General features: G+C 35.0%; 2 protein-coding genes across 4 annotated transcripts; both read right to left on the reverse strand.

Annotated features, from left to right (window-relative positions):
* Positions 1 to 1441: 1441 nt before the first annotated feature.
* On the reverse strand, positions 1442 to 10978 carry LOC141404027 (multidrug resistance protein homolog 65). Of its 3 annotated transcripts, none has more exons than XM_073987238.1 (12): positions 10842 to 10978; positions 9756 to 10736; positions 6038 to 6283; positions 5807 to 5978; positions 5004 to 5324; positions 4488 to 4944; positions 4322 to 4422; positions 3412 to 4256; positions 3021 to 3284; positions 2601 to 2897; positions 2166 to 2541; positions 1442 to 2108 (listed from the first exon to the last, which is right to left on the reverse strand). In XM_073987238.1, the coding sequence occupies exons 2-12, from the start codon at positions 10028 to 10030 to the stop codon at positions 1551 to 1553; spliced, it is 3912 nt and encodes a 1303-aa protein (XP_073843339.1). In that variant the 5' UTR covers positions 10031 to 10736; positions 10842 to 10978; the 3' UTR covers positions 1442 to 1550. The 3 variants fall into 3 exon arrangements, with proteins under 3 accessions (XP_073843339.1, XP_073843338.1, XP_073843337.1); XM_073987237.1 differs by having other exon boundaries at positions 9756 to 10753; XM_073987236.1 differs by having other exon boundaries at positions 9756 to 10961.
* Positions 10979 to 19288: 8310 nt separating this feature from the next.
* Positions 19289 to 27491, reverse strand: LOC141403956 (multidrug resistance protein homolog 65-like). Its single transcript, XM_073987082.1, has 12 exons — positions 27324 to 27491; positions 25986 to 26282; positions 25673 to 25918; positions 25170 to 25341; positions 24797 to 25111; positions 24279 to 24735; positions 23907 to 24007; positions 23465 to 23849; positions 22689 to 23400; positions 22329 to 22625; positions 20533 to 20899; positions 19289 to 20466 (listed from the first exon to the last, which is right to left on the reverse strand). The coding sequence occupies exons 2-12, from the start codon at positions 26273 to 26275 to the stop codon at positions 19912 to 19914; spliced, it is 3897 nt and encodes a 1298-aa protein (XP_073843183.1). The 5' UTR covers positions 26276 to 26282; positions 27324 to 27491; the 3' UTR covers positions 19289 to 19911.
* Between the last annotated feature and the right edge of the window lie 429 nt (positions 27492 to 27920).

The following is a 27920-nucleotide window of genomic DNA, read 5'->3' on the forward strand; positions in this document are numbered from 1 at the left end:
AAAGAATTCGAGAGCGAATGGAAGTTGACGATGTTGTTATTGCAAATATTACAAAATATATTTGCAAGTTCTCAGTTAGAAAGAGAAGAGCCACAATCCGAATTTTACAAAGTAACAACACCGAATGCTCTCTTTGTATGATCAACGCGACGTAGGGTGATCAGTACAACGAAAAGAAAATATCAAGTTTAGCAACAACTAAGGTGTTGTGTAGTGGGAAAAGCAAGTATTAACACAAGAATTGCTAATATGAGTCGACCAATATAAACTTTTTAATTTTTTAACAACAATAAAGGGCGATTGGAAGTAATGAGAGTTCGTTGTTATGATGAGACCAAATGGTAAGGACCAAATCTAACAAGAATAACAACAACACGAATAATGATTTGTATGATCAACGTGATTGCGGATGATCAGTACTACAACGATTTCAACAAGTTTTGTGTGGACTGTATAAAGGGGGAATGAAGGCAACGAATTTAATGCACTCTCGTAGGGCGATTGAAATTCGACCAACGATTTATTTTTATATTAATACTCAAACGGAAAACGAAAAATACTAACACTCGCGGTAGCTCACTTTTTATGGAAATCTGAGTTTACGTACCTTGTGTTATGTGTACCTTGTGTACGCGTACCTTGTGTATGGTGATTTGTTGATGTAATGATAGCAATGATTGTGACGTGAGATGATCCAATGATTTCTCCGTGCAAAGCAATAATAAAAACTTCAATTCTCGTTCATAAGAGGGGGAACAACAACAAGGCTGGTTTCTATCTGGCTCGATGCGACCAATGTTTAGGTGAGGGAGGGGAAATCCATAGGTTTCTTCGATAACTCAGGATTACCGTATGATGATGAGCAGTGGGGGAGAAAAGAACCAAAGAAATAAAAACAACCAGTATTTATTCTTAATATAAATATAATTGTAGGTATGCTGGAAGTTTATTTATGATTCTTTTCGTACAACAAAATAGATTACCTTTGTAATCGGGTGGTGGCGTCAGAGGCCTTTAAGTAATAACGCGTAGACGTTATTTCTCGACAAGTGCTAGATGACAAGTGAACGCAGAGGTTCTGAGTGATCGCAGAGGATCCCATGTCATATACTACTACAATTACAATTATTCCAGTGAGAGCAAAGTGTAACAAGGCGAGCAAACCGACAACAACCGATGCCCAGCGGCGATCCGCACACTACGGTATCCGCAGAGGGAATTGTAGAGGAGATGCCAGTGCGCCAATCAGCATCCGTGATTGATCGAGCAGGGGAAGTTGTGGGACAAAGTATCTAACTTATACAACCCCAAATATCCAAAATTTGAGTCCAATCGGATAAGATATAAAAAACATGCTAAAATCCGATGTTATCAAAAGATAATAATTCTCAACAGATAATAATTGCATCTGTTGAGAACGGCTGGATCGAACGACATTTGATTTTTATTTATAAAGATGTATTTCTTCTTAAAATATTTTTTTGTTATTTTTTATATCTACTAAAAAGTTTAATTCGTGGTTGTCTATGTTCTAATGTGCATTGTTACAACTAATGGGTACTTGGCTGACTGAGATACAATTTTGCGTATACACCATTTTGGGCTAACAATTGTGGATGGCTACCCTGTTCTATAACTCTACCACCTTGTATAACACATATCACATCGGCATTTTGAACAGTAGCCAAACGATGGGCTATCACTATACAGGTACGACCTGAACAAGCTTCGTCTAAGGCTGTTTGAACAAGACGTTCGCTTTGCAAGTCCAAGGCAGAGGTGGCTTCATCTAAAAGTAGAATTTTGGGATTCCTAACAAGAGCTCGGGCAATTGCTACGCGCTGCTTCTGGCCACCCGAGAGCTGGGTGCCTCTGGCTCCCAGACATGTTTCATATCCAGAGGGAAGAGCAGAAATAAAGTCATGGGCATTGGCCATTTTGGCTGCAGCTAATATTTCTTCCATAGGGACGGTGCGTGAAGTATCACCATAGGCTATGTTCTCAGCTATAGTTTTCTCAAATAACGAAGGTTCTTGGGATACAATACCAATACGTTTACGTAAACCGGCAAGTGTCAGGTCATGATGAATGTCATCTTGATCAATATACTGTAAAAAACAACAACTATTAAAATCAAATCTAGAATTAGGAAAGGGTTTACTTACAATACTGCCAGAATCCGGATCATAATATCTTAATAATAATTGCACGCATGTCGATTTTCCGCAACCTGAGGCTCCTACCAAAGCCACTGTTTTGCCTTGAAGCACTTCTAAATTGAGACCATTTAGAACTCGCTGATCCCTTCTTGTTGGATACCGAAAATGTATATTACGGAAACTAACACCTTGTACAGCATTATTCTTTCCCGTAATCTGATGGTAACTCTTGGTCGATGATACATCAGGGGATTTAATTTCCGGTTCTCGATCTATGATGTCAAATATACGATCTGCTGAAACCAAAGCAGCATTGAACATGGGTGTAAATGCCAGAGACTGAGCCAAAATGAAGAGGCCATACAACATGGAGTTGGATATTCTATAACCAAAAGATGTTTTCAGAAAAAAAAACATCATTTCCGCACAAAGATGACTTACTTCATAATATTCTCGAATTTAATTCTGCCATCGGCACACATATAACCGCCATAGGTAAGTGTAATGGCATAACCCAAAAACATAATTGACATTCCGAGGGAATTTATTACACCTCTGTAGCGCAACTTCTTTCTGATTTCCAGGCGATATTTTTCAACTTCCAGATCATAAGTTTTAATCAGATCAGCTTCTCTACGCAATGCAGCCACTGTGCGAATTTGTGCAATAGTTTCCGTGGCAATTCGGCTCGTCTCCTCCAAAATTTCTTTTTCCTTTACAGCACTTTTGTTGGAATATCTAAATTAAGGGGAAAATTGATAGAATGAACCAAAAATCAAATTGTAAATAGGTCTGTCTGGTCATCCAAAAGTTTGTAACAATTTGTACCAATTGTTGCAAACTTTTGAAACTTTTTCTTACTTGGCTTCAAAAATTACCGAGGCCACCATAAATGGCGCCGTGGTCAAGCAAATCAAAGCAAGTTCCCAGGAATAGGAAAATGCTATAGAGAAACTACATATGAAGTTCGAAAACGCTTGCAACATATTGCTTAATGGGAATCCAATAGCTCCTTGTACTCCAGACGCATCCCCAGCTAGACGTGCTGACAGAGCACCAACACTATTTTCCTTGCGATCAAACCAGGCCATTTCTTGGCCAAGAATTTTTCCAATTGTTAGAGATCTATATATGGGACAAGTGAAAGAAATTTAGTCTCTAGGCATGAAGTAATCCATAATTTCTAAAAAATGTTTTTAATTGTATAGTTGAATACATACACACATACATATGTATATTATATTATATGTACCTCAATCTTGTTGTGAACCATAATCCAGCCAAATTAAAGAAATATGTCTGAGTGAAGCAAGTTACACCTGCCAAAACACCCACAACAATTGCTATAATTGCCGATCGGCCTGTGTTACGGAGAACATCCGCTTCATCGATTTCGTTTAATGAACCAAAGAGATCAGCAAAAACAAAAGCAAATGCAGGTTGTGCACATCCATATAATAAGGCGCATATAGCTGCAATAATCAAAAAACCCCACTCGGGTTTGGCCCACTGCACAACACGATAAAACGTCTTCAAGTATTGGGTTCTTTCTATGCTGGCCATATCTTTCATTGATGGATCCGTCAGAGAACAACGTGCTGCAAAAGCCTGTATCATATTTTTATCCAGAGATGCCTCTGAGAATCGAGGAACATTTATTCCATTGGCAACTGACTTCTCCACAGATACAGGTTTTTCTTTTTCTACATCATCTGTTTCCTTGTTATCGACAGTATCTTCGTCGTCCAACAAGCTTTCGTATTCGTGGGCTGTGACCATCTCATAGTAACGGCCTTTCAGTTTCATAAGACTGTCGTGATTGCCTTCTTCGGCAACCTTCCCCTTATCTATGAAGATTATGCGATCGGCACTGCGGATGGCTGAAAGGCGATGAGAGACCACTAATGTAGTGCGTCCTTTGCTAGCTCCATCTAACGCCGCTTGTACCAACTTTTCTGAGTGATAATCTAAAGCCGAGGTGGCTTCGTCAAGTAGGAGGATTTTTGGATTTTGTATGAGAGCACGGGCTATGGCTATTCTTTGTCGTTGACCGCCAGATAACTGGACACCCTTTTCACTAATAACAGTATTGTAACCCTAAGATGAAGAAGAAACAAATGAGTCTTTGGCTCACACATATCGTTGGCTAAAAGAACACTTACGTCTGGCAAAGCAATTATAAAGTCATGAGCTCCTCCCGCTTTTGCAGCATCTTCAATCTCTTTTTGTGTTGCATCCATTTTACCATGTCTAATGTTTTCCTCTGGAATATCAATGATCTCAAAGTAGTATCCATACTAATGGTTGCTTTGGAAAGAATAACCTTACCGATGGTACCAAAAAATAGCACCGGTTCTTGACCCACCACTGCTATCTTGGATCTCAACCAGTTCACATTGTATTTCCGTATATCTTCATTATTAAGCATAACCTTCCCAAAAATGGGATCGTAAAATCTTTGCAATAACTGTACACATGTTGATTTGCCCGATCCGGAATATCCGACCAATGCCACAGTTTCTCCTTCGTTTATTTTTAGATTGAAACCTCTTAATACAATTGTGTCAGGGCGCGAAGGATAAGCAAAGAAAATATCCTGAAATTCAATATCGCATTTGAGACCATAGTTAAGAACTTTGCCTTCCGTTGATAGAGGATCTATTTTCGATTCTGACTCAAGTACTTCATATATGGCCACAGCGGAGCCACGAGCACTTGCAAAGGCTTCGAGGAATGGTGATGTGCGAGCTATATGATCAGCACCCACAATAATGCCACAAATAACCTAGAAGTGATAGAATGTCTTAGAATTTATAAAACAAACATCGTCCACTTTGTCCTTACAATCATCAAAATGGCTGGTGTATATTCCTGATCTTCGGGTTCTTTATAACGATCATCAAGAATTAAATGAGCCCCATACCAAAATGCTCCAGCACTGCTTATAAAGAGCATTGATTTTAAAACTGAATCTCCCAAGCCCAAGAAAATGCCTTTCACCTTGCCAGTCTTTAGGCCAGGTTTTAAGAGATCATCATAACGATCTCTTTCCGATTTTTCGCCACCGAAAGCCACCACTGTGCGTATAGAGCTAATGATTTCTTCAACGACCGATGCTGCCCTTGCATAGACATTTTGTTCTTTTGTTGTTAATTTACTTTGATACTGGAAAAACAATTCAAAATTATAGTAAGAGTTTTCAATGTGCATTGGAATTGATCGATCATAAGGGCACTTATACCCCGTTTAGACAATGCTTGATTTAGCAAATCCAGTCGATTAAAGCTTTCATTTTCATACAATGTATGTCAAATAAAACGAGATAATTAATTATTGTATAAGTGCATAGTTTAAACCATGTTTTAAACGCATTTTACACTTGCACTTACAACAGGTGTTTTGGAAGTTTACGTCATTTAGTTGACAGATATTGTATGGAATTGACAACTTAACTGGTGCATGTTTTATAAAACATTTTATACGAGTATGTAAAATGAGTTTTATAATTACCAAAACACAATGTTAATTTTTAAAATATATAAAACAATTTGTTTTTACAGTGCTTTTTATGTAGATTTCGCGTAAATTTCCTTGATTGTGATCGACCAATTCGAATGATAATACCCTTCACTACGCAAGTAACTTACTTTTGAGATCAAATAGTTGATCACCATTGTCAGCGGTATATAGGCACAGATGGCCAATGTTAGACGCCAACCATATATAAACGATATGAGAATACTGATGACAATGTCGAATAACATCATTACGAAATGGCCTATAGTTTCCGAAATACCATTGCGTATCTTTTCCATGTTGCTGTCAAAGTTTTATTCAATTTATTTGTTATTTTGTATCTTTTGTCTCGTTTAACTTACTCGGTAATTCTTACGGCAAAATTTTGATTCTGAGCCATATCATGCCATCCGATATCCTGTCGTATAGTTGCCTCAAAGAAATTACGTCTCATTCGTACAACAATATTAAGAGCAACATGATTGAATAGATCCACATAGATAATACCACTGATGAACATCAGCAATGAATCGAGGGCACAAATTATTCCAAATGACATTGAATCATTTCGCAATTCTTCCATATTTTCTTCGAATGTTCCATTATACCTGGAAAATAATAAAAACTAATGATATATTGGTATATTTGAGGTGGCTTACTCTATTTACCAGAGTTCATTAAAAGGCCCAAGATAGAAGACATGACACATAGACAAAAAATTAAATATTTAGATTTCTATCTAACATACATATCTTTGGGATCTGTAGGTTTATGTTACGTCAGTGGATCTTGACTAGAGGTGTGCATTTTGATTGGATTGATGTTTTGTATGGAGTTCATAGACACATTTTTATTTAATTTATTCATTATTCATTAGTGAATAACTTCGGTTCTATTTTGGGCATTTCTTTTAATGAAAGTAAAACCTCTCTCATTTATATTAGTGCCAAGTTCCCAGTTTTTATTATTTTTAATTGTAGTGACGAATATCAACTTACTTATTGGATGCATTGTGTAATAGTTCTGTAGTGCGATTCTCTAAATCATTTTTTTTTAGTTACCGACAAAAATCGGTAAAATTTAAACGCAAAATTATGAATGAAAAGTTCAAAAAAAAGTTGACAACACTATTGCTATCGGTCGAACTTTACGACTACTTTATTTGGTCGCTAACTTACCGGATAATACCGTTGATTACCGAAATATAAGCATTTTAATTTTACCGACATTTGTTTGTAACTCAAAAAGTGAGTTAGAGAATCGCACTGCTGATACCAATTATATAGCAAAATGCGTTCTATTTTCCCACTTCCCCTTCTCTGGTTCTTTCAAAATTGCAATAGAAACAAATAAAAATAGCCTCCACCATAAAATAGTGTTTATTAAAATGGAATAATTAGTTTCCGTTCACAATTTTAGGTGGAAACACTTTTCGACCACGGATTCCCCAAATGCCAAGTATCGAACCTAATCTAAAAAATATGTTCAGCCAGGTGAAATGTACCACCTACGGGGCTATATAAAAGTGTGGGCCTATCTTTACAATTTTTGTTGGAAAAATTTTATAACCACAGGGGACCTAAAAAGCCAAATTATGCGTAGTTCCGTCAAACCTCAAGACTCTCAAAATACCAAAAATCGTGAAGTACCGTTATATCGGAGATATACCAAAACATGGACCTATGTTGACGATTTTTAGTGAAGAAGTTTCGTGAGCACAGAGAACCATAAATGTCAAATTACAGCTAGATCGGTTAAAAAATGTAGCTAAACTATGGCGCTATACTAAAACATGACCTATGATGATGAATTTTAGTGAAGAAGTTTAGTGACCACTGAAAACTTCAATTGACAAATTATAGCTAGTTCGGTTAAACATTGTAACCAAATTCCTCAAAATACGGAAAATCGGGAGGTACCGTTATATGGGGGCTATACCAAAACATGAACCTATGTTGATGGTCTTTGGTGGAGAAGTTTCGTGGCCACTGAGAACCATAAACGTCAAATTACAGCTAGTTTGTTAAAAAGTATCTAAAATCCTCAAAATACCGAAAATCGGGAGGTACCGTTATATGAGGGCTATACAGAACTGACCTGTCCTGATCAAGAATATATATACTTTATAGGGTCGCAAATGATTATTTCAATGCGTTACAAACGGAAACAAGTAAAAAAGTATCAGTCGTTTGCCGACAGAGATATACCCTCAGCCTGTGTGGATTGAAATATTTTTTCCCAAAAAAAAAAAAAACATGTATTTAGGGGGGTTTCAAAATGTTGGCCGTATGCACCCACAAAAGTATGGATAGGATTAAAGATCAGAAATTTGCGGGGATATCGATATATAGGGTTTTTTTTATCACACTACCCTACGAAAAACATAATATAGCTATATTCGGTAATATATTCGGTTCGAGCCCTATATCCACTACATATGGTGCCATAGGGGTTTTTTACATCTTTCGGGCTGTTTTCTCAAGAATTGTGGACGTGCCCCTGAAAAAACTTCTACTGCCGTAATTGAGGCAGCGAATACAAGTTCTTTTAACAAAAATCAAAGTGATTCGAGAGCAGGTCTTAAAGTGAATTTATCCAAAATTCCCGAAGGAGTGGACAAATATAGTCCATATTCGAACCTGATCTATATCTGGTAGACATTTTAGGATGTGTAAAGTATGGACCAAATCGGTCACTCCCATCAAGAGTTATCGTGTGCACAATTTTTCCGAACATTTTTGAACTTTTATGGGGGAGGTACCTGAAGGAGTGGACCGATATGGCTTATCTTCGAATTTAAGCTAAGTTTGCCCAAAATATTACAAAGACCACATTGTGGACCGAATCGGCAGATCCGTTCGAGAGTTATCTTGCGCTCCAACCACTACATACGGTGTCATAGGGCTTTTGTGTACCTTTCAGGCTATTTTCTCAGGAAGTATGGACTTGCCCCTGATGAAACTTATACCGTTATATGGGCGGCAGTGAATACAAGTTGCTACAACAAAAATCAAAGCGATTCGTGAACAAATCCTAAACTGAACTTTTCCAAAATTTTGTGTGGGAGGTACCCGAAGGAGTGGACCGATTGAGTCCATATTGGAACGTCATCTAAGTCTGGTAGAAATTTCACGATATGCAAAGTATGGACCAAATCGGTTACTTCCTTCAAGAGTTATCGTATAAAGTAAACTTCATATTTGCCATTGTACGCGCTAAACACCTGCAAGTTTACACCAATTTCCCATACAAATTTACTTCCTGAGAAAATGGCCTGGTAGCTCTAACAACCGGCTATGGCACCATCTGTTGTGGATGGAGCGCGCGGTAACTCTCGAACAGATAAGATTGGAATCACTCTTTTAGGTACCTTCCCCACAAAAGTTCACAACTTTTCTCTAAAATGGTGCGCACTTTCGAAATCAGTAAGCGATTTGGTTCTTACTTTGGATATAGTAATATTTCTAAGAGACATATATCAGGATAGAATATGGACTATATATGTCAACTCTTTGGGATACCTTCCATACCAAATTTCGGAAAAGTTCAGGTTAGGATCTCTTCTCGAATCAAGACTCATATTACAATGGTACAACTTGTATTTAGTGCAAGTACATACTTCTTGAGAAAATGACCCGAAAGCTGTAAAAAAAACCCTTCGGCCAGCATGTGTAGTGGCTGGTGCGCACGACAACTGCCGAACCGAATACTGCTTATAGGCCCACTCCTTCCGGTACATCCCCCACAAAGTTTGAATATACTCGCTAAAATGGTACGCGCAATATTTTTTAAACGGGCCAGCGGATTTGGTCCAAACTTTGAATCTCGCAATATTTTGTTGAAACTCAGTTTAAGTTAGAGTACCGCTCTCACAAAAGTTAAACATTTTCGTTTATGTGCAGTTGAAGGTCTGTTCGCAAATCCTTTGGGAATTTTTACCCAAGGTACTCTTCGTGTTGAAAGTTTTAATTCACAAATCCGTCAGGCACTTTTTTACTTGTTGGAACTGATATTGATGTCATATCAAGAAATCACTTTTTTCGGTTATAATAAATTGTCACACATCCATCCAATACTTACAAATATTTCCCACCTCCGAATAGTGGTAAGAAATAGGTTTTCGTTGTAGGCAGACACAAATTGCGGTCAACAAACATTGCAACTAATTCACTGTAGACCACAATGATTATCGGAAATACGAGGGATTTAAGAAAAGCTGCAACTAAAGCCACCGCCAACAACAAATATTCCCATCGCGTTGCAAAGCTAAATAGCTCGAAGAATCCCACATCTCGTTGTTGAAGTTTTAAATTGGACTTCTTCTTAGATTTATTTTGGTCTGATGAATCTCTCATGACGTTCGCGCAACAAATGACAATCGATAGACAGCAGAACAAACTAAACACGGAATTTTCACAACTACTTTATGTTTCGTTTTGAACGACACAGATATCAATCAATTAACGCTCACGTTTTGCAGTCGGTCGAAAAAAATGATATTTGTTGTTCAAATATTTTTTTGGTACTTTCTTCGTTCAATTGAAGTTTCTACTACCATCACGGCTACGATGGCTACGACCGACCATTAATTTCATTGCTATAGGTCAATTAATAGCAATTTATTTATTTGTTCTATGCGATGAGTGTTTTTGCATTTGTCCCGCGTTTGTCTAACGTCGTCTTGCCCGAGAAAACGATCGAATCGGAATGACTTGGTTGTTTGAGGTGTTTCACGATTTTCTTTACATTCACAACGGTTAAAAATACTTCCGCAAACGAAAGATTCCTTGCAACCTTATCTTGGCTAAATCACTAGGGTTTCTGTTTTATCGCGAACTTTTATAGTAGGCAAATAGTCGGCGATTTTGCTTCAGTTGTAATGGCTTTTTTAAGAGACTTGATTTGACTGTTTGTCTGTCTGTTTTTCGTTATATATTTCTATTCTTTTTTCAATTAATTATCTTATCGTACAAATATTTAATAAGCCATCTATAAAACAGCGTTTATTGCCAACTAAATGGTAATCATACCAGATTGCCTCTTCTTCCATTTCATCATACCCTGAAAAAAAATATTTACTAGAAAATCGCGATATTTAAATTCTATATCAAGAGCTTTGAAGCTTTTATGGTGCGTAAAATGAACTAATAGTTTGTGTTTCTTTACTTTGTGGGAGCTTTTAATTTGTGGGAACTTAAAATTTAATCGATTTACTATCCACGTTAGTTTATTTATAAAATAAAACTGACTTTGTGTAGTTTCTGGTTGAATGTTATGCAGTTAACTGACATTCAAGAATACACAGTGTACAATGGTAGGATAACTTGTCTATAAAGGGAGAAATAAAAGGGATTACATCATTGTTTTGGCATGTCATTTTGTAAAATAAAAATATGCACTGTAAGAATTTTGATTAGTTTTTCGGAGTGTATTTGTTAAGGTTTTAGGATATCGACATTTTTTCTGTCGGGCGAGCTTTAAGCTGCGCTTTCATTAATTGTTCGGTTGTGTTCTGATAACATGGTTTAAGTATGGATGTGTAGTTTGAAGGATAATAACAACGGGAAAATTACTTTGAAAATATAATCAGGAATGACTCGGTGGACATATTTCACTTATGGTATAAATATTTCCGTAAGCGCCAAATTGTTTGGTGGCCGTGTTCGAATTTACTGATATAACGGTGCTATGTTGATAACTTCCGACGTAAATGAGGTATGTTTCAGAAATGTTGTACAAAATCAGTCTGTACCTAATAATGTGCTGAACATGGGTAATATCTGTTCATGTTTCGGTATATCATCCATATAACGATTTCATATGATTTTTTAACAACTTTGACTTCGAGGGTAATTTTCTATACCACTCAAAATAAATAAAATATGCAATGAATGTATTGGAAAAAATTTATAGGAGTACTTCTTTTATTTTTCTTGAAACTCCCAAGAAAATGGCCGGAATTTGCTTTATCTACATTCACATAGAAGGTTTCACATTGAGGTAAGTTATAGGGTTGTTGAGATAAATCATTAGGCTTCTTAAATGCAGAGTTTAAATAAACCGTTAATTTATATGTATTATTAAAATATGTGTAAATCGCGTAATTATCAAAATCATTTTGTCCGCATGTGATTTCCATGTACACCAAGACCATATCTTTTAATTTGTGTATAATTTTCGAAATATAATATGGACACTAAGATGCAGCATCGGGTGCATCAATAGACTGGGGGTATATTCACATACTTTCTTACTTGTTTTTTCCTATATTTTGCACCATATATGCTAATCTGTTGGGTTTTTCCTAAGGCGTTCTTTAGCGGGAATATACATTCGAATATAATACTCAACAAAATAACTTGAAGCTAGAACGCCAGTTAAGTCATTTCTGATAAAGGCATAGAACAATCTAGTTAAAATATGTTTCGGTCGTTCTTTATTCTTTTACCTGAAATGATTTAAGCAAGGATGTCATTCTACAAATGGCCTTTATTCTTGTACAATATAGTTAACAAAAATGTACACTCGTTTTTTTTACATTCTAACGAACATTTTTTTCTGTGTAGTGATTCTTTAACCACAAAATTGATTTTTATGATATTAATTGAAGTTGATTTAGATTTTTTGTTTAGAACTGTGACAGCGTATGGGGAAGAATGTTTAATTGAAATAGTTTAAAATAAACGATGTCTCAACGTAGCATGACTTGACAAAAAAAGGAAAAACAAATAATATGCTGATCTGGAAAGTGACAAGTATCGAGTATCTCCTGGGAAATATTTGCTATTTTGTATTGAAATTAAATTAGAGACAATTTGTGACTTATGTAAATTGTTTCATCTGGTTGATTTAATAAAAAAACGACTAACTGAGAAGGGCCTTGTAGAGATAATGTATGGTATTCGACAATAACGGTATATACATGTGTATATTACGGTTAAAAACATCTTTGATTTTTGTAATGTGTGTTATAGCAGGGTTTATTCCCATATAAAGAAAAAATATTTAAAAATGTCTTATTTGTTTTTATGAACTATTCGTAGATATTTAAATATTTAAATAAAATATTTAAATCAACAAATAGTTAAAAGTTACTTCAACACATTTAAAATTATCCTGCCGCAGAGCCCGCACAAATCTTAAAAAAAAATAATTAAAAAATATCTACAGAATCTAGACAATGCGTAAAAAATATGAAACCAAATTTATAGAGATTTGGATACATAAATTACATACGAGGGTCATTAAAAACATTCTGGCCTAGCCAACACGCAGTGTCGAGGCGTCATTTGACACTTTTTTTTTGGAAAGTTTGGTAGTTTTTAGCCTAAGTGTACTCAGGACAGTTTCACATACGACTATTTGTTGTATTGTTTACAGTGACTTGAAAAAATCACTTTGCATAAAAAAGTGAATTTACTCGTGATTATTTTTGTCCGATAATTTCTTACAATTTTCGACGTGGATAATCACGACAAGAGTGGATCGATCAAATTAAATCTTTGTATGTCAATAAAGGGCCATCCTACAGGACTATGAAAAACGGGTTTAATGAATTCAATCGTGGTGGAAACTATGCGTATGAGCCCAAAAAATAGCAGCAATCGCCAGTAGATGCTGTAAAAGCGTTCAAAAATCATGTTTTGGAGGTGTCTCAATCAAGCCAATGTAAACAACCCTACACATGATCGTATGTCAAACTGTCCTGAGTTAAAACTGTCAAACTTTCCAAAAAATGTCAAATGACGCCTGGCGACTCTGCCGGCTGCCTAGGCCAGAAGGTTTTTTAGTGACCCTCGTATTATAGCAACAACAAATGAGAAAAACTTATTGTTGTAATATTGTTCCACATACATATATTTTTTGGTTTGATTAGAAAAATTAGAAAAAATATTTTGGAGTACTCTGCCAAAACTTCAAGAAATGCGGTTTACAATCACGAAAGCTTAAAATTTTTGGAATATTTCGAAATTTAACCAGCGGCCAAAGTGTGCCGTTAGTTGCATCGCACAATGCAAAAAACCTTAAAGTGGGTAAAAGTCGCGCAATATGCATACGATTTTGATGCGCATCCGATTTCAATAGCACGCATTAAAAATACGTCAATATACACCTATTTCAAATAGGTTCTTCAGGAACCGCGGATGTGCCTCCACATTCTGTTTTGGGTAAAAGACCCATATTACTCGCGTATCTCTGTAATTTATGACACACGTCTTCGCAAATATTATAATCGCGTGTAAAGGATTTCATTTATGTAAAATATTCAAAGAAAATCGCGGTTTAGTACGCGGATTTGTCAAACTATATTTTTGCAGACTTTCCTATTTCCCAGGTATCTATGTATATCCACCGTTGTAGGGGATGAATTCGAACGCGGAAGGGCTTATTAGATCCGTCGCGTAAAAAATTAAAATCACGCGGAGTAAAAAAAACATGTAAATTTTACACGCAAAATATAGGCTTTTTAAGAAAATTTACGCATTAAATTTTTGCCTTTGGACTCCAATTACTAGGATGCTCCACGGAGCACACTCATGAGATATACATTAAATGATGTAAAATCCTATTATGAGTTTTGATTATTATTATCCGGATTACACTATGGAACACTGAAAATGCAAACAACTACTAGTATGCATTTTTTGAAAGTACATATTGATTCTACAAAAACCCTAGTAGGGGTTTGTCCTGTCAGATCCAGTTCGGATTTTATAGTCTCATCTAAACCGGGCTAAAACTACAGTTTTTTGTATTTGTCCTGCCTTTATCTCAGAAACGAATAGGAACTCGGCCTTGCAGCCTTGGCAATATTATAGCCCTAAACTAGAAGAACTTATCTTTAGAACAGACTACATAAGAAAAACTCCATCTAAGATATCAAAATCAATAAAATATAGAAAATTTTACATAACACTGCGCGACACGAAAATTATTAACCATATTCTGACACTGCAGCGGGATAGAAGACCAAAAATAAGAAGACACGTGTCCCGGCGTTTTTCCCTATCACTTCAACTTTCGCGGTTATGGCCCCCAAAGACTTGAGGCCTTGATGTCAAAAGGGATCATTTTGTCAGGCACATATTGTCTAAACCGCCAAGAATTTGGGTTTACTCGTATAAGAAAAGTTGTAGCTCTCGTCTTAAAGAATAATAACTGTGAACACATAAAATCCTTTCAACTTCACCTTCAAGGTCAAAATTGTCAAAGTCAAATTTCCTTTTTAATTTTTTCTCGGATTTTAGTCTACAGATATCAAACCGATCAAAATTGAAGCAAACAACCAACTAGAAAAATGTACCTTAGATCTTAGTAAACGACTTTCGAGAACATACGAACTCTGTACAAATGGTTCTTAATGGCCAAAATAGCAAATCAAATGCGATTTTTATCCTCTTTTATCGGTTCCTTCTCCATAGATACTAAACCGTTCAAGAAAACAATGGACCACAATAATGTAGCAAAGATATCAGCAAACAACTTTCTGAAATATACGAAATATCTATGACCGGTTCTTAAATGTGAAAATAGCCAAAAACTTTTGTAAATATTCGATTTTTATACTTTTTTCTCCGATTCCGGTCCATAGATGCCGAACCGCCCAAAAATTAAGGACACAGTAAACTACAAAAATGTACCTAAGATTTCACTAAACAACTTTCTAGCTCTAGACGATAGCTACAACTTTTCTTCTACGAGTAAACTGAAATTCTTGGCAGTTTAGAAGATATGTGCCTGACAAAATGATTCCTTTTGACATCAAGGCCTCAAGTCTTTGGGGGCCCATAACCGCGAAAGTTGAAGTGATAGGGAAAAACGCCGGGACACGTGTCTTCTTATTTTTGGTCTTCTATCAAGCTACGATGTCAGAATATGGTTTATAAATCATGACTCAAAAAATTACACACAGTGTAATTGTTTGTGTTTAGGGTGTCCAAAAAACCGGTTTTTCCAAACAAAACTGTTTTCGGTTAACCGAAATTTTCAATTTTTTCTAAAACCGGTTTTCGGTTTTCAAATATTTTCAAAACCGGTTAACCTGTTTAAACCGATTTTGTAAAATAGGTACAAAATTTCTCATAATTGATAAATATTTGATTAAAAATGTGCGGAAAGGGGTAAATTAAGTAAAACGACTTCGTCATTATATAATTATCTCATAATATCCCTGTTATTTGACATTCAACCTCGAAATGGGGACAGTAAAATTAAGACTGAAGTTGTGCTCTAAAAATTGTAAAAACCCTTACATATATAAAATTGTGTACCATAAGAATTAAGTTTGCATTTTATTAAATCTGGATTCTCCATCATGTGTTGAGAACCTCAAATTATCGTGCCGGAATCAAACATGTATTTTATTATCGTTACCCTTTACAACCTTAAATTCGACAAGTTCTTAGTTTACTGTACTAATTCAAAAACGTATGAGTAACGTTATTCAAACTACCTTTTGATATTACGTATACGCAGATTAGATTGGCACAACTATACATTTTACATTTTACACAAAATATTTTTCCAATTTAAAGGTATCTGATATTTACAACTTTGCCCGTACCTTGTGTTAGTTAAGTTCAGTTTATTTTCAATTTAATATTAAAAATATTACTATTTTTTTTGAAACCGGTTAACCGACACAATTAACCGGTTTTTTCGGTTTGTAACTCAAAACCGAGTAACCGGTTTCGGTTTTGGACACCCTATTTGTGTTGTTTTAGTTGAAGATTCAATCATATGATTGTTTAAGTCTGGAGTATTCCCCCATTGGCTTAACTTCATCATTACTTTCTTTGCAGAGAGTAATGTTTACAAATCGCACTGACAGCTTGCAAAATTTACTGATCGCTACCAATATCATGATTTCATGATTTTTGGGAAAGCCGAAAAGTGAGCATCAGTCTCATTAACATGAGAATACTCGATGCTTAAAGAGTTCAGGAAAAATCAGAAAAATCATCATTTCAAAAACTGAAAAGCCAATTGATAATTCCCTTCGCCGGGATGAAATCATGATATTGGTAGCGATCAGCAAATTTTGCAAGCTGTTAGTGCGTTTTGTAAACATTACTCTCTGCAAAGAAAGTAATGATGAAGTTAAGCCAATGGGGGAATACTCCAGACTTAAGCAATCATTTTACATAATTGCTGAAATTCTGGTCAGTATCAGCTAAACTATTGAGAGTTGAACCAAGTAATCTTTTGGAAAAATCTAATAAATAATGTTCATAGAAATAATGTTCATAGTAATTCTTTAGAACATTCTGAAACTCTAAAATGCTTACTTCATGTTGTTTCAGCATTTCAAACACAGTTCACACCAACAGTTTATTCTCGCATTTCGGATTTCACCACATTATTGGTTTATTAAATGGTCGTTAAACAATATACTCAAAACAACTTGATAGAGGCATTTTACAACAATGACATGTTGTGAAGTGTTGTGTATTACATTCCAAAAGAAAACATTAAGAAAGAATTAACGTTTTGGAGATATGGTGCGAAATATATACAAATTATGGACATGTTCGATATTTTATACAATTTGAGGCAATAAATATAGTTTTTCGAGTTCATTATTTCTCCAAATATTTTATCTTTGCCCTTATCTACAAATTTGCTTCAGTGGTCAGGTGGAGATACACGTAGGTTTCAGAGATATGGCCCAGAATTGCTTTAAAAAGTCAATATTTAACCATGTTTAGATGGAGCCAGAAAATGCAAGCTGGATCTGACATAACAAAACCAAACTAGGATTTTCGTCGTTTGGGTCTGTACTTTCAAAAAATCCTCAGCTCAAATTGTTTGCACAAGATTACCTTAAAAATATTGCACAGTGTTTTTAAAAAATCAAAAAACCCCGATATTCAGACTTGTAAATGTCAGCAATTTTAGGTGGAAGCAGTGGATATATCGAAAAATCATACACTAGTATCATGTTGACCATGGAGTATTCTTTGATACTTTCTTTGGGTATAGGTCCATGGCTTCTACACATTTTTTATTAGCTCACTTTAAAGTACAGATAGAATAGAATACGTTGCAAAAATGTTTCATTGTGATTTGTATGTAACATCAAAAAGTTTTAAAAGCGGTTTTCTCGAAATGACATTTATGAAAGTGGTGCCCACTGTAGCTCGAAAACGGATGATCCGAATAATAAACATAAAAAACATGTGCTTAAGCGAGAGACTTTTTAAATTTTTTGACGGATTTATAGTGAATTTTTCATTTATTCGTTCCGCTTAAGGACAAGATTATTATGTTTTTAATGATCCCACAATAATATATGTTGATCGGTTTATTCGTTTTCGAGCTACAGTGGGCACCACAAACTGCGGGCATTTGTCGAAAACTATGAAATACTTTTTTTACAAAAAAAGGAAGTAGCTCAAGGTGAGACCTTTCGTATGAAAAAACAATTTCTAAAAAAGTTTGGTCGATTTCTTGATTTCATGAAAAAATGAAAAAATTGATAATTAATAGACAAAAGTTCACTCATTCCTGCTACACGAAATCATTTTTGAGAAAAAAAGTAAAAAACCCTAATGTATATATTAAGAAATTTAATGATATACAAATAATCTAAGTACTTCAACATTATTGTTAAAAGAAAGCTTTCGATTTGTTATCGTTCAAAATCAACAATTGTCTAATTGCTATTGTTACGTCGAAATTTGTAGATAAGCATTTCATTTTGAAAAAACTGGGTGAGGAAACAATTAAGTGGCGTTTCGTATGCTTGTATGCACACACATAAAATATGTTGGGGTAGGCACATTACGCATTTTACTTAAATCTTAATATTTAGTAAACAATAAATTAAAATGGAAAGACATTTGAAACATCCATTATTAGCTATGTCAACATATATTGCACACACACTCCAATTCACCAAATTAGAGTCTTATTATTTTTGACGATCTGATTAGTACATACATATTATTTTTGGCGAGAATACTGAGTTCATAAAGTGACGAAAATTAATTTTAATATAATTAATTAAGTTCTTTAAATAAAAGTCTTCTTTGTTTTCCGCTCTCAAATATATTCAGAGGTTCATAATAATTTTTTAAAATATCATAAATATGTACAACAACGTTTAAATAATCAAAACGTCGAACTAATTAACAAAAAAAAAAAAATAATTATGTACAACAACTTTTAGATTCGAATCCATTTAAAGTTTTGTAAATAAACGACCTGAAACCGCCAGAGAATATATGTATAGGGGAGCTATATCCAAATCAGAAACGATTTCAACATAATTTAGCAAAATTATTTCTAGACCAAATTTCGTTGGAATCGGAAATATACTGCGTGTTTAGTTGCTCACATACATGAAATATATTGCTATGAAAATTATCTTCCTCAATTTTTTGTCGAATCGGATAATTAAATGCGATCTGTATGTTGCGAACAAAAATAGAAAGCTATATCCCGATTTGTGATATTTTTCTTTTAATATATTTTCTCGTCTTATAAATAAACCTCGATATGGTGGAAAAACTAAGTAACTTCATTAAATAAAGTGAACTAATTATTTTTTTGATTTTATTTCATAAACTCCAAATACAGACCGTATGGATTAGTATTTAAATAAAAATAGGTAGGTGTGGTAACATTTATTAGCAATAACATAAACTATATTTGGTGTACTCTTAAACAAAAATGGACAGGAAAATGTAGGCTCAGACTTAAAGTACTTATGTATGGCTTATCTTATTTTAAAAGATTGTTATAAATGTGGCTTATACCTAAAAATCACTTTGAAAACTTATAACAATAACGTAGTGTCAAAGCAAAAACGTTAATACTGGGGTGTTTAACATTATCGATTTGGAAGATGGAATCTTACTAGCAATACATTTTGACAATTGTGAAAAAATTTTAGTTTAAATTATTTGCCGTTATTAGACTATTATTACAAGTTTCCTTTGTTATTCTTTTTTTAATGAACAGTTATATCTTTATTGTAATATTAAAAGCGGTCTTTAACTCTTAATATGAACTTTATGTTTTCAAAGCTTTAATTTTTTTATTTTGGCTATTAAAATACAACCAATAATAAAAAGTAATTTGTAATAATGGTTCATATTTTATATTTGGTCTCATCAAAGTTAATGTAATTTTGAGATTGTGATCATCGAAGTCTTGAGTCTTCATTCGATATTGAAATTCGAGTGAAAAACAAAATATTCAGAGATGTGTGATGGAGCAATTCAAATGCCTTTTAATGGTCCTTTTGAGTCTTATGGAGTTTGGCATAGAGGCCATCTTTGGCCATCAGCTGGTGATGTGTGCCCTGTTCTACAATGCGTCCATTTTGCACTACACAAATTAAATCTGCATTTTGTACAGTGGACAATCTGTGGGCAATAACAATGCAAGTACGTCCAGAACAAGCCACATCCAGAGCCTGTTGTACCAACTGTTCACTTTGTAAGTCCAAAGCTGAGGTGGCCTCATCCAAGAGCAACACTTTTGGATTGCGCACTAAAGCGCGTGCAATGGCAATTCGTTGTTTTTGTCCTCCAGATAATTGGGTGCCTCGAGCACCCATTTTAGTGTCATAACCATTTGGTAGGCCCATTATAAAGGAATGGGCATTGGCACTCTTGGCGGCAGCTATAATTTCAGCCATTGAAACATCTCTTAAATTATCGCCATAGGCAATATTTTCTGCAATGGAGCGTTCAAATAGCGAGGGTTCTTGTGAAACAATGCCAATTTTACTGCGTAGATTTTCCAAAGTAAGATCCGTGAGTATGTCGTCATTGTTGATATGCTGTAAAATGATTTGTTACCAATAAAAAAGATTCTTCTTACTCAAGTGATGTTGTTAAATACTCACAATTGTTCCATTGTCTGGGTCATAGTAACGTTGCAATAACTGTATGCACGTTGATTTGCCACACCCTGAATGTCCGACTAAAGCCACAGTTTTTCCATGCAGCACTTCCAAATTAAGACCATTTAAAACTTTAACATTCGAACGGGTGGGGTAGCGGAACTCTATGTCGCGATAACGGATGCCTTCGAAAAGATTCAATTGTTTGGCAAAGGTGTTCTTGGCAGGTACAACGGCATTGGTGATCATAGGCTTGCGATCGAGTATTTGGAACAAACGATGTCCAGCAACAAGGGCAGCGGTAAAGGCGGGGGCAAATGCCAATGATTGAGCCAACATCATTGAGCCGTAGAGTAAAGTTTCAGAAACTCTGAAAGTATCCAAACAAGATAAACATATGTAAATGAGTGAAAAACACATAATTATGAATCTACTTAAGGTAAATGGTAAATGAATCGTGTAATACATATAGGGGTTCCAAACGAAAATGGTGTACTTGAAGACATTTATTTAAATGGCTTATATCGACGATACAATAAAAAGGAAACGAGATAGATTGTTTCTTTGTTACTTTTGATGATGTACATACCATCACATTCTAAGTCGATTTATGCATGTTCGTCCGTCTGTTCCTTCATTTATGTAATCAAATTACAGATCGCATTTATTATCCTATTCGTGTACAAAAATGGATGGTAATTTTGTTGTCCAAGGACGAACGCTATGGTTTTGGTGAGAAACCGTTCATAACTGGATATAGCTTCCATATATATTTTCAACCAATTTCATGTATTTGATACACCTAACACGTTAAGTCTGTCCAATTTAGATGAAAATTGGAAAATGTGGCGGAATCTGGTCTAGAATTAAGCGAAACTAATTATTCAATTTTATGTAAGTATTCACAACGTCTTTTCTTTACTTTGTTTTAACTTTATTTGTCAATTAAATAAATTTAGTTTTTTTCAAAATAGTCTGGCTTAATCCCATTGTTGTTGTTTTAATATTTTAAAACAACTATATTATTAGTGGAAAAGATTTGGCATTGTTCGCCAAGGGGTAAGTCAGGGAATACTATAGTTTCGATCCACGCCACTGGATCTCATCAGTTCCCTTGTTTCTTGTTTGTGGATATTCTCCACCGAAGTTATTTTTCAATAACTTCTTCAACAAGAAACTTTTTATACCCAAACATCAATCGTCAGCTCGAAGTATAAACGTAAGCAAAGAAAAAGGTTCAATGAGAAGTTTTTCCTTGGCAACCTCATACAACTCCGACGAAAGTGTCTGCGAAAACAATTCAAACCTCTTCCACTTGTATGTGTCGTCGAATTTTGACGAATGCACACACCAAAATTTGGTTGGTCTGCTTTACAGCAAAAACAACACACGTCGTGCCAGTGTCTTCAATTTGAAGCATTGTGGCGTTTTTTTATTGGGATAGCGTTTGCAATTTTGTTTTTTCAAAATAGTCTGGCTTAATCCCATTGTTGTTGTTTTAATATTTTAAAACAACTATATTATTAAAACAACAACAATGGGATTAAGCCAGACTATTTTGAAAAAACAAAATTGCAAACGCTATCCCAATAAAAAAACGCCACAATGCTTTAAATAAATTTATTTAATATTTAATATAACATAGCTTGGATCCTTTGTACGTATCCCTCATCAACTCATATAGAATATATTACATTTATATTTTTATTGACTTGCATCAGACCCTATGATATGATTGATTAAAGAATGTTTACGATGCAAATACCCCTGCAGACGGTGTATTAATTATATGAACTTACTTTATAATATCCTGAAAAGGAAGCTTGCCTTCCGATACCAATACACCACCATAGCAAAGAGCCACAGCATAGGCAAAGAATAGAAAAGCCTGGCCTGTGGCATTTATTACGCCTCGATATTTCAGCTTTTGTCGTATGAGCTTTTCAACTTTTTGTATTTCGTGATTGTATTTGTCGATAATTTGTTGTTCTCTCCGTAGTCCAGCAACGGTTCGTATGTTTGCAATAGCCTCCGTGGCAATACGGCAAGCTTCTTCCAGTACGATTTTCTCTCTGATCATAGATGTGGTCATAAATCTGAAATTTTAAAGTGAAAATTTAGAGCAAAATCTATTTCCCAGATTCTCCTGCAATACTTACTTGGCTTCGAATATTACAGAACCCACGATGATGGGACATGTACTGAGGCACAACAAGGCCAATTTCCAGGAATAATAAAACGATAACGTCAAACCAACAACAAAATTAGAAAATGCCTGTATAAGACCACTCAAGGGATAACCAATGGCACCTTGAACACCTGCAGCATCACCTGATAAACGAGCTGACAAAGCTCCCACACTATTGGTGTCTTTATCGAACCAAGCCATTTCCTGGCGCATTATGGTCTGAAAGGTCATTGAACGCACCCGCGTTGTCAACCATACTCCGGCATAATTGAAGAGATAAGTTTGTAGGAAACACGCTAAACCTGTGAGTACTCCAATAACCAAACAACAAATCGATAATACGGCTGTGCGATCCAAAGCCTCCTGAGGATCTTCTTCGGCCAAGGCAGCATAGAATTCACCAAAAGCAATGGAAAATCCTGGATAGGTAAAACCAAAGCCAATAGCACAAATTGAGCCCATAATAATGTAACACCATTCGGGGCGAGCTACTTTCAAAATTCGACCAAAGGTTTGAAAGAAATTTGGTTTTGTATCTGGCTCTTCTTTGGGCTCAGTGGTCTCGGTTATTATGGTATTGCCTTTGAAATCAGTTTCCTCAATTTGAAAACTATTTTTGTAATTTTTCTCCAAATTAACGGGATTTGTTTCAAATGATTTCTCATAAATTGCTAGGCTATTTCCTGCGGAATATAAAGGGAAATCTGTATTATAGTCAGGAGCAAGGAGTAATCTCATTTATCTTACTCTTTGCTTCATCAATATCTTCCATATTGTTCGGTTCAGAAACATTTATTTCACCAGCTTTAACCATATTGTAGTAGGCTCCTTCCAGAGTCATTAGATCATCATGGGAACCTTCCTCAATAACCTTACCCTCGTGTATAAAAACTATTTTATCTGCACCGCGTATGGCAGATAAACGATGAGACACAACTATTGTTGTGCGGCCTTTCGAGGCCATGTCCAATGCTTCCTGGACCAGTTTTTCTGATTGATAATCCAAAGCAGATGTAGCTTCATCCAATAATAAAATTTTGGGATTTTGTATTAGAGCTCGGGCAATGGCAATTCTTTGTTTTTGTCCTCCAGACAGTTGGGAGCCTCGTTCGCCAATAACAGTTTTATAACTCTGAAATGAAAAGATTTTAGTAGAATGTGCACAAAACAAATGTTCTCAGATAAGTACCTCTGGTAATTTTGATATGAAGTCATGGACTCCTGCGGCTTTGGCGGCTTCTTCGATTTCTTTCTGTGTGGCTTTTGGTTTGCCGTAACTAATATTTTCAGCTAAAAATTAAAATAAAATGTTCCGGAAGGTTATATTACAGAATTTCGATATATGGTAAAAATTGAAAAAAAAAACGTGAAATTTATTTAAATATTGTGTTTAAATTTCAATTTAACTTCTAATGGATTAAGTGGAATGCCTTATCTACGCCAATTTCTTTCATTTTCCATAAGGAAAACAAAACAAGGGAGTATTCAAGAAAAAACAGGACATTTTTTAATTGTTTTTGTTTCGATTTCAATCTAAAACCTGCTATGATTCAATACTTACCTATAGTTCCTCTAAATAATACAGGTTCTTGACCCACAACCGCCATATTCGAGCGTAACCACTGGATATTGTATTTGCGTATATCTAAATCATCCAGCAAAATAGAACCAAATACCGGATCATAGAATCTCTGCAGCAATTGTATGACGGTAGATTTACCACATCCAGATGAACCTACCAAAGCCACTGTGGTACCAGACTTTATTTTGATACTTAAGCCACGATGTACTATAACATCAGGACGCGATGGATATCGAAAGAAAACATCCACTAATTCCACATCTCCTCGCAGACCATAATTGAGTAGTTTGCCGTCTGTTGACATGGGATCGATTTTCGATTGGGCGTCGATAACTTTGAAAATTGTTGCGGCACAACCACGAGCCATTGAAAATGATTCCAAAAATGGAGATGTTCGGGCAATATTGTCAGCCCCCACTATAATGCCAAAGAAGGCCTTTTAAGAGGAAGATTTTTTTAAATATACTTTATTTTTTTAAGAATTTCAGAATTCTTACTATCATCAAAATAGCTGGGGTGTATTCTTTGTCCTCAACATCACGATCATCTATAATCAAATTAACACCATACCAAAAAGCCCCAGCACACGACAGGAAAAGCATACTCTTTAAAACGCCATCACTGAAGCCTGAGAAGGCGCCCTTCCTCTGACTGGCCTTGCGTGCTGGTACCAAAAAATTGTCATAACGTTTTGATTCCTTGTCTTCACCGCCAAAGGAAACCACAGTGCGTATGCCGTTTAAGACTTCCTCAACTAAATTACCCGCACTGGCATAGGATTCTTGTTCTTTGGTGGTTAATTTACTTTGGAACTAGAAGGATGGTCGCAATTAAAATCGGAAGAACTTTATTTGAAATTCCGTATCTTACCTTGGCCACAAAATAGTTCAGAACAATTACAATTGGTATATAAACACTAACCGCCAATGTTAGTTTCCATCCGTAGCCAAATGAGATGCCCACAGTTATAACAAAACCGATAATTAAATACAGGAAGTGGCCAACTTTTTCGGATATGCCATCACGAATTTTTTCAACATCGCTGGAAAGAGAAAGGCACACAGAATTATGGAGAAATTCAGAGAGAGCTAGAAATATTTTTTTCTTAAAGTTAACAAAATTCTGGATATTCTAAGCTAAATCAAAAGCGTTGGCACACATAATACTATTGGTCTGTTCCAGTACTGCAATAATCTACTAATTTTTACTATTTTTTCCGATAACATAAAGGAAAAAATGTTATCGTAGTAAAAAGTAGTAGCTACTTGCAGGTTCTGGAACAGAGCATATGTTTAGTAAGGATATTGTTTTAACCAAGGCTGCCACTCAGGCATATAACTCGGTTTAAATTTGTTTTTATCCCAATAACTTACTCCGTCATATTTTGGGCAAAATTCTGTTTCGATGCCAAATCATGCCATCCAATATCCTGTCTCATTACAGACTGGAACAGCTTCATGCGCATTCGGGTCACTTGACGCAGTGCAACGATATTAAAGATGTCTACGGAAAATATACCCGATACAAGCATGACCAAAGAGGCGAGCGTTAGGAGAATGCCATAGGAAATGGAGTCATAGTATAGTTCCTCATTGTTTGTTTCCACCGATGCATTTGTGCTGAATGAAATGAAAGAAAGCGTGCGTCAATTCATGCCTCATTTAATAAATATCGTATCGAACTTACAGCGTTTTTCCTCCACCAAATAAAGGTAAGGCATATGTCTTTGAGCTCGTTCCTATGCGATATGTACGATCAACCAACATAGCGGTAAATTCACTGTAGATTATAACCACAGCTGGAAGTGTTAAGGCTTTTACAGCGGACATTACAAATCCAATGAATAGTAAAAATATTTCACATTTTGTCGAAAATCGAAAGAGTTGGAAAAATCCCACAGGCTTTGTTGGCTCCAAACCCTCAGCCATAGGCATATCCAAAGAGGACTTCGAAATCGAAGAATCCTCACGGTCCATAGTTGAGCTAAGGGGAGAGATAAATTATATTTAAAGGCAATTGATATTGAATACTTTTTTGGGATCAAAAAACGCCCATGTCCAATATAAAAATAATAATTATTCCTAAAATTCCAAACACAGTTCAAATGATGGATATTCATGTCCTTGTCCCAAAGCAAGTTTTTAAAGCTTGCTTCAATGAGTTTGTTAACATAAATAATTTCGGTAGACGAATGAAGAATCCCAAAATGGTGATTTTTTTTGTATTCTGGTTCTTCATTTGTTGTAAAATATTATATCAATTTGATAACTTGTCTAATGACCATTAAAAATAACTAGACACACATTCACATCACACATTTGATGGGGGTTAATTTAATTAAACTTTTATAGCCATAAATGACTTATATGAAACATTCCATAAGAGTTGTGACTAAACATATATACAGTCGGTGTTTGCCATTGAACATTTCGTATTGGTTTAGCGTCATTTCTTCTTGACCTTTGGGATCAACAACCATAATTGTTTTTATTTTAAAGAAGAAATTATTTTGTAGGTTTGTCAATATTATTTTTTTTTAATATTTGGAATTTAAATATTGGTTTCATTGCTTATTATTATCGTTTAAGGATAACATTTTTTGTAATTTGTTAATTTAATGACAACTGTATTTCACACTGAATAATATTTAGATCTGTTATCCTTATTTTTTCAATACACCTGTAAATATTCAGTATATTGTGCTGGTGATTTTATATCAGCATAACTTGTCTTATCTGTTGATGCCGATTTTTGGCTCAACGTTGACACTAACTATTTTGTAGAATTTTTTATATCCAGATTTCAGTTATTTTGATTGAGATTTGACATGCATCAACATGAAAAAATGGAATTTTTATTACACTTTTTATTTATAACATTTAATCCATGAAGAATAATTTCCTAAAACAACAAATCGCTAGAAAACTTTTGATTTTATTAAATTAATAAATTAATTGCACGAAAATTCCAACATAATTCAAACTCATGCACAATCATCTTTTTAAATTAATTTCTAATATTTACTTTAAAGATATCCCTTCTTTAAAACGACACTATATTTCAATTGTATATTTCTGGCATATCCTTGTTTTATGACCTGTTTTTTTCTCGTTAGAATTGCAATTTCTATTCCAGAATTTTTCTTCGATTTTTAGTTTTTCACGACACGACACTCGATCACCAACTGAGAGCATATTTCGAAATGATCACGTTTAAATAATGACATACCAACCAACAATTGTCTTAGGTTTGGAGCACATCGCACATATTCTATGAAACGGTTTTAATTGATTTGCATTCATTTCTAAATTGATGATGCTCCATTTGTCTCCAGCCGAAGAGAATCAGTCAGTTAAGAGAAATAGTTACATTTTCCCAGTTGGCGCCCAAAGAATGCTCATGCATATCAGTGGTCAGTACATGCGCGTATAGCAAGCAGAGTGTCATTCGATTAACTTTGATTTTTCACATCACAGTTCAAATGACAAATTGACCCTTGGATGACAAGCATCAATGTTGCTTTTGCCATTGTCGTAGTTGTTTGTGCGATTTTGTAAGAATCGATCAATAGAAATATTGACAATATTTTCAATAATATTAGAAGACAAATTTAGCAAATAA

Source organism: Musca autumnalis, unplaced genomic scaffold (assembly GCF_047663935.1).
Source record: "Musca autumnalis isolate F117 unplaced genomic scaffold, ASM4766393v1 scaffold_4, whole genome shotgun sequence".
In the NCBI taxonomy this organism is placed as follows: Eukaryota; Metazoa; Arthropoda; class Insecta; order Diptera; family Muscidae; genus Musca; species Musca autumnalis.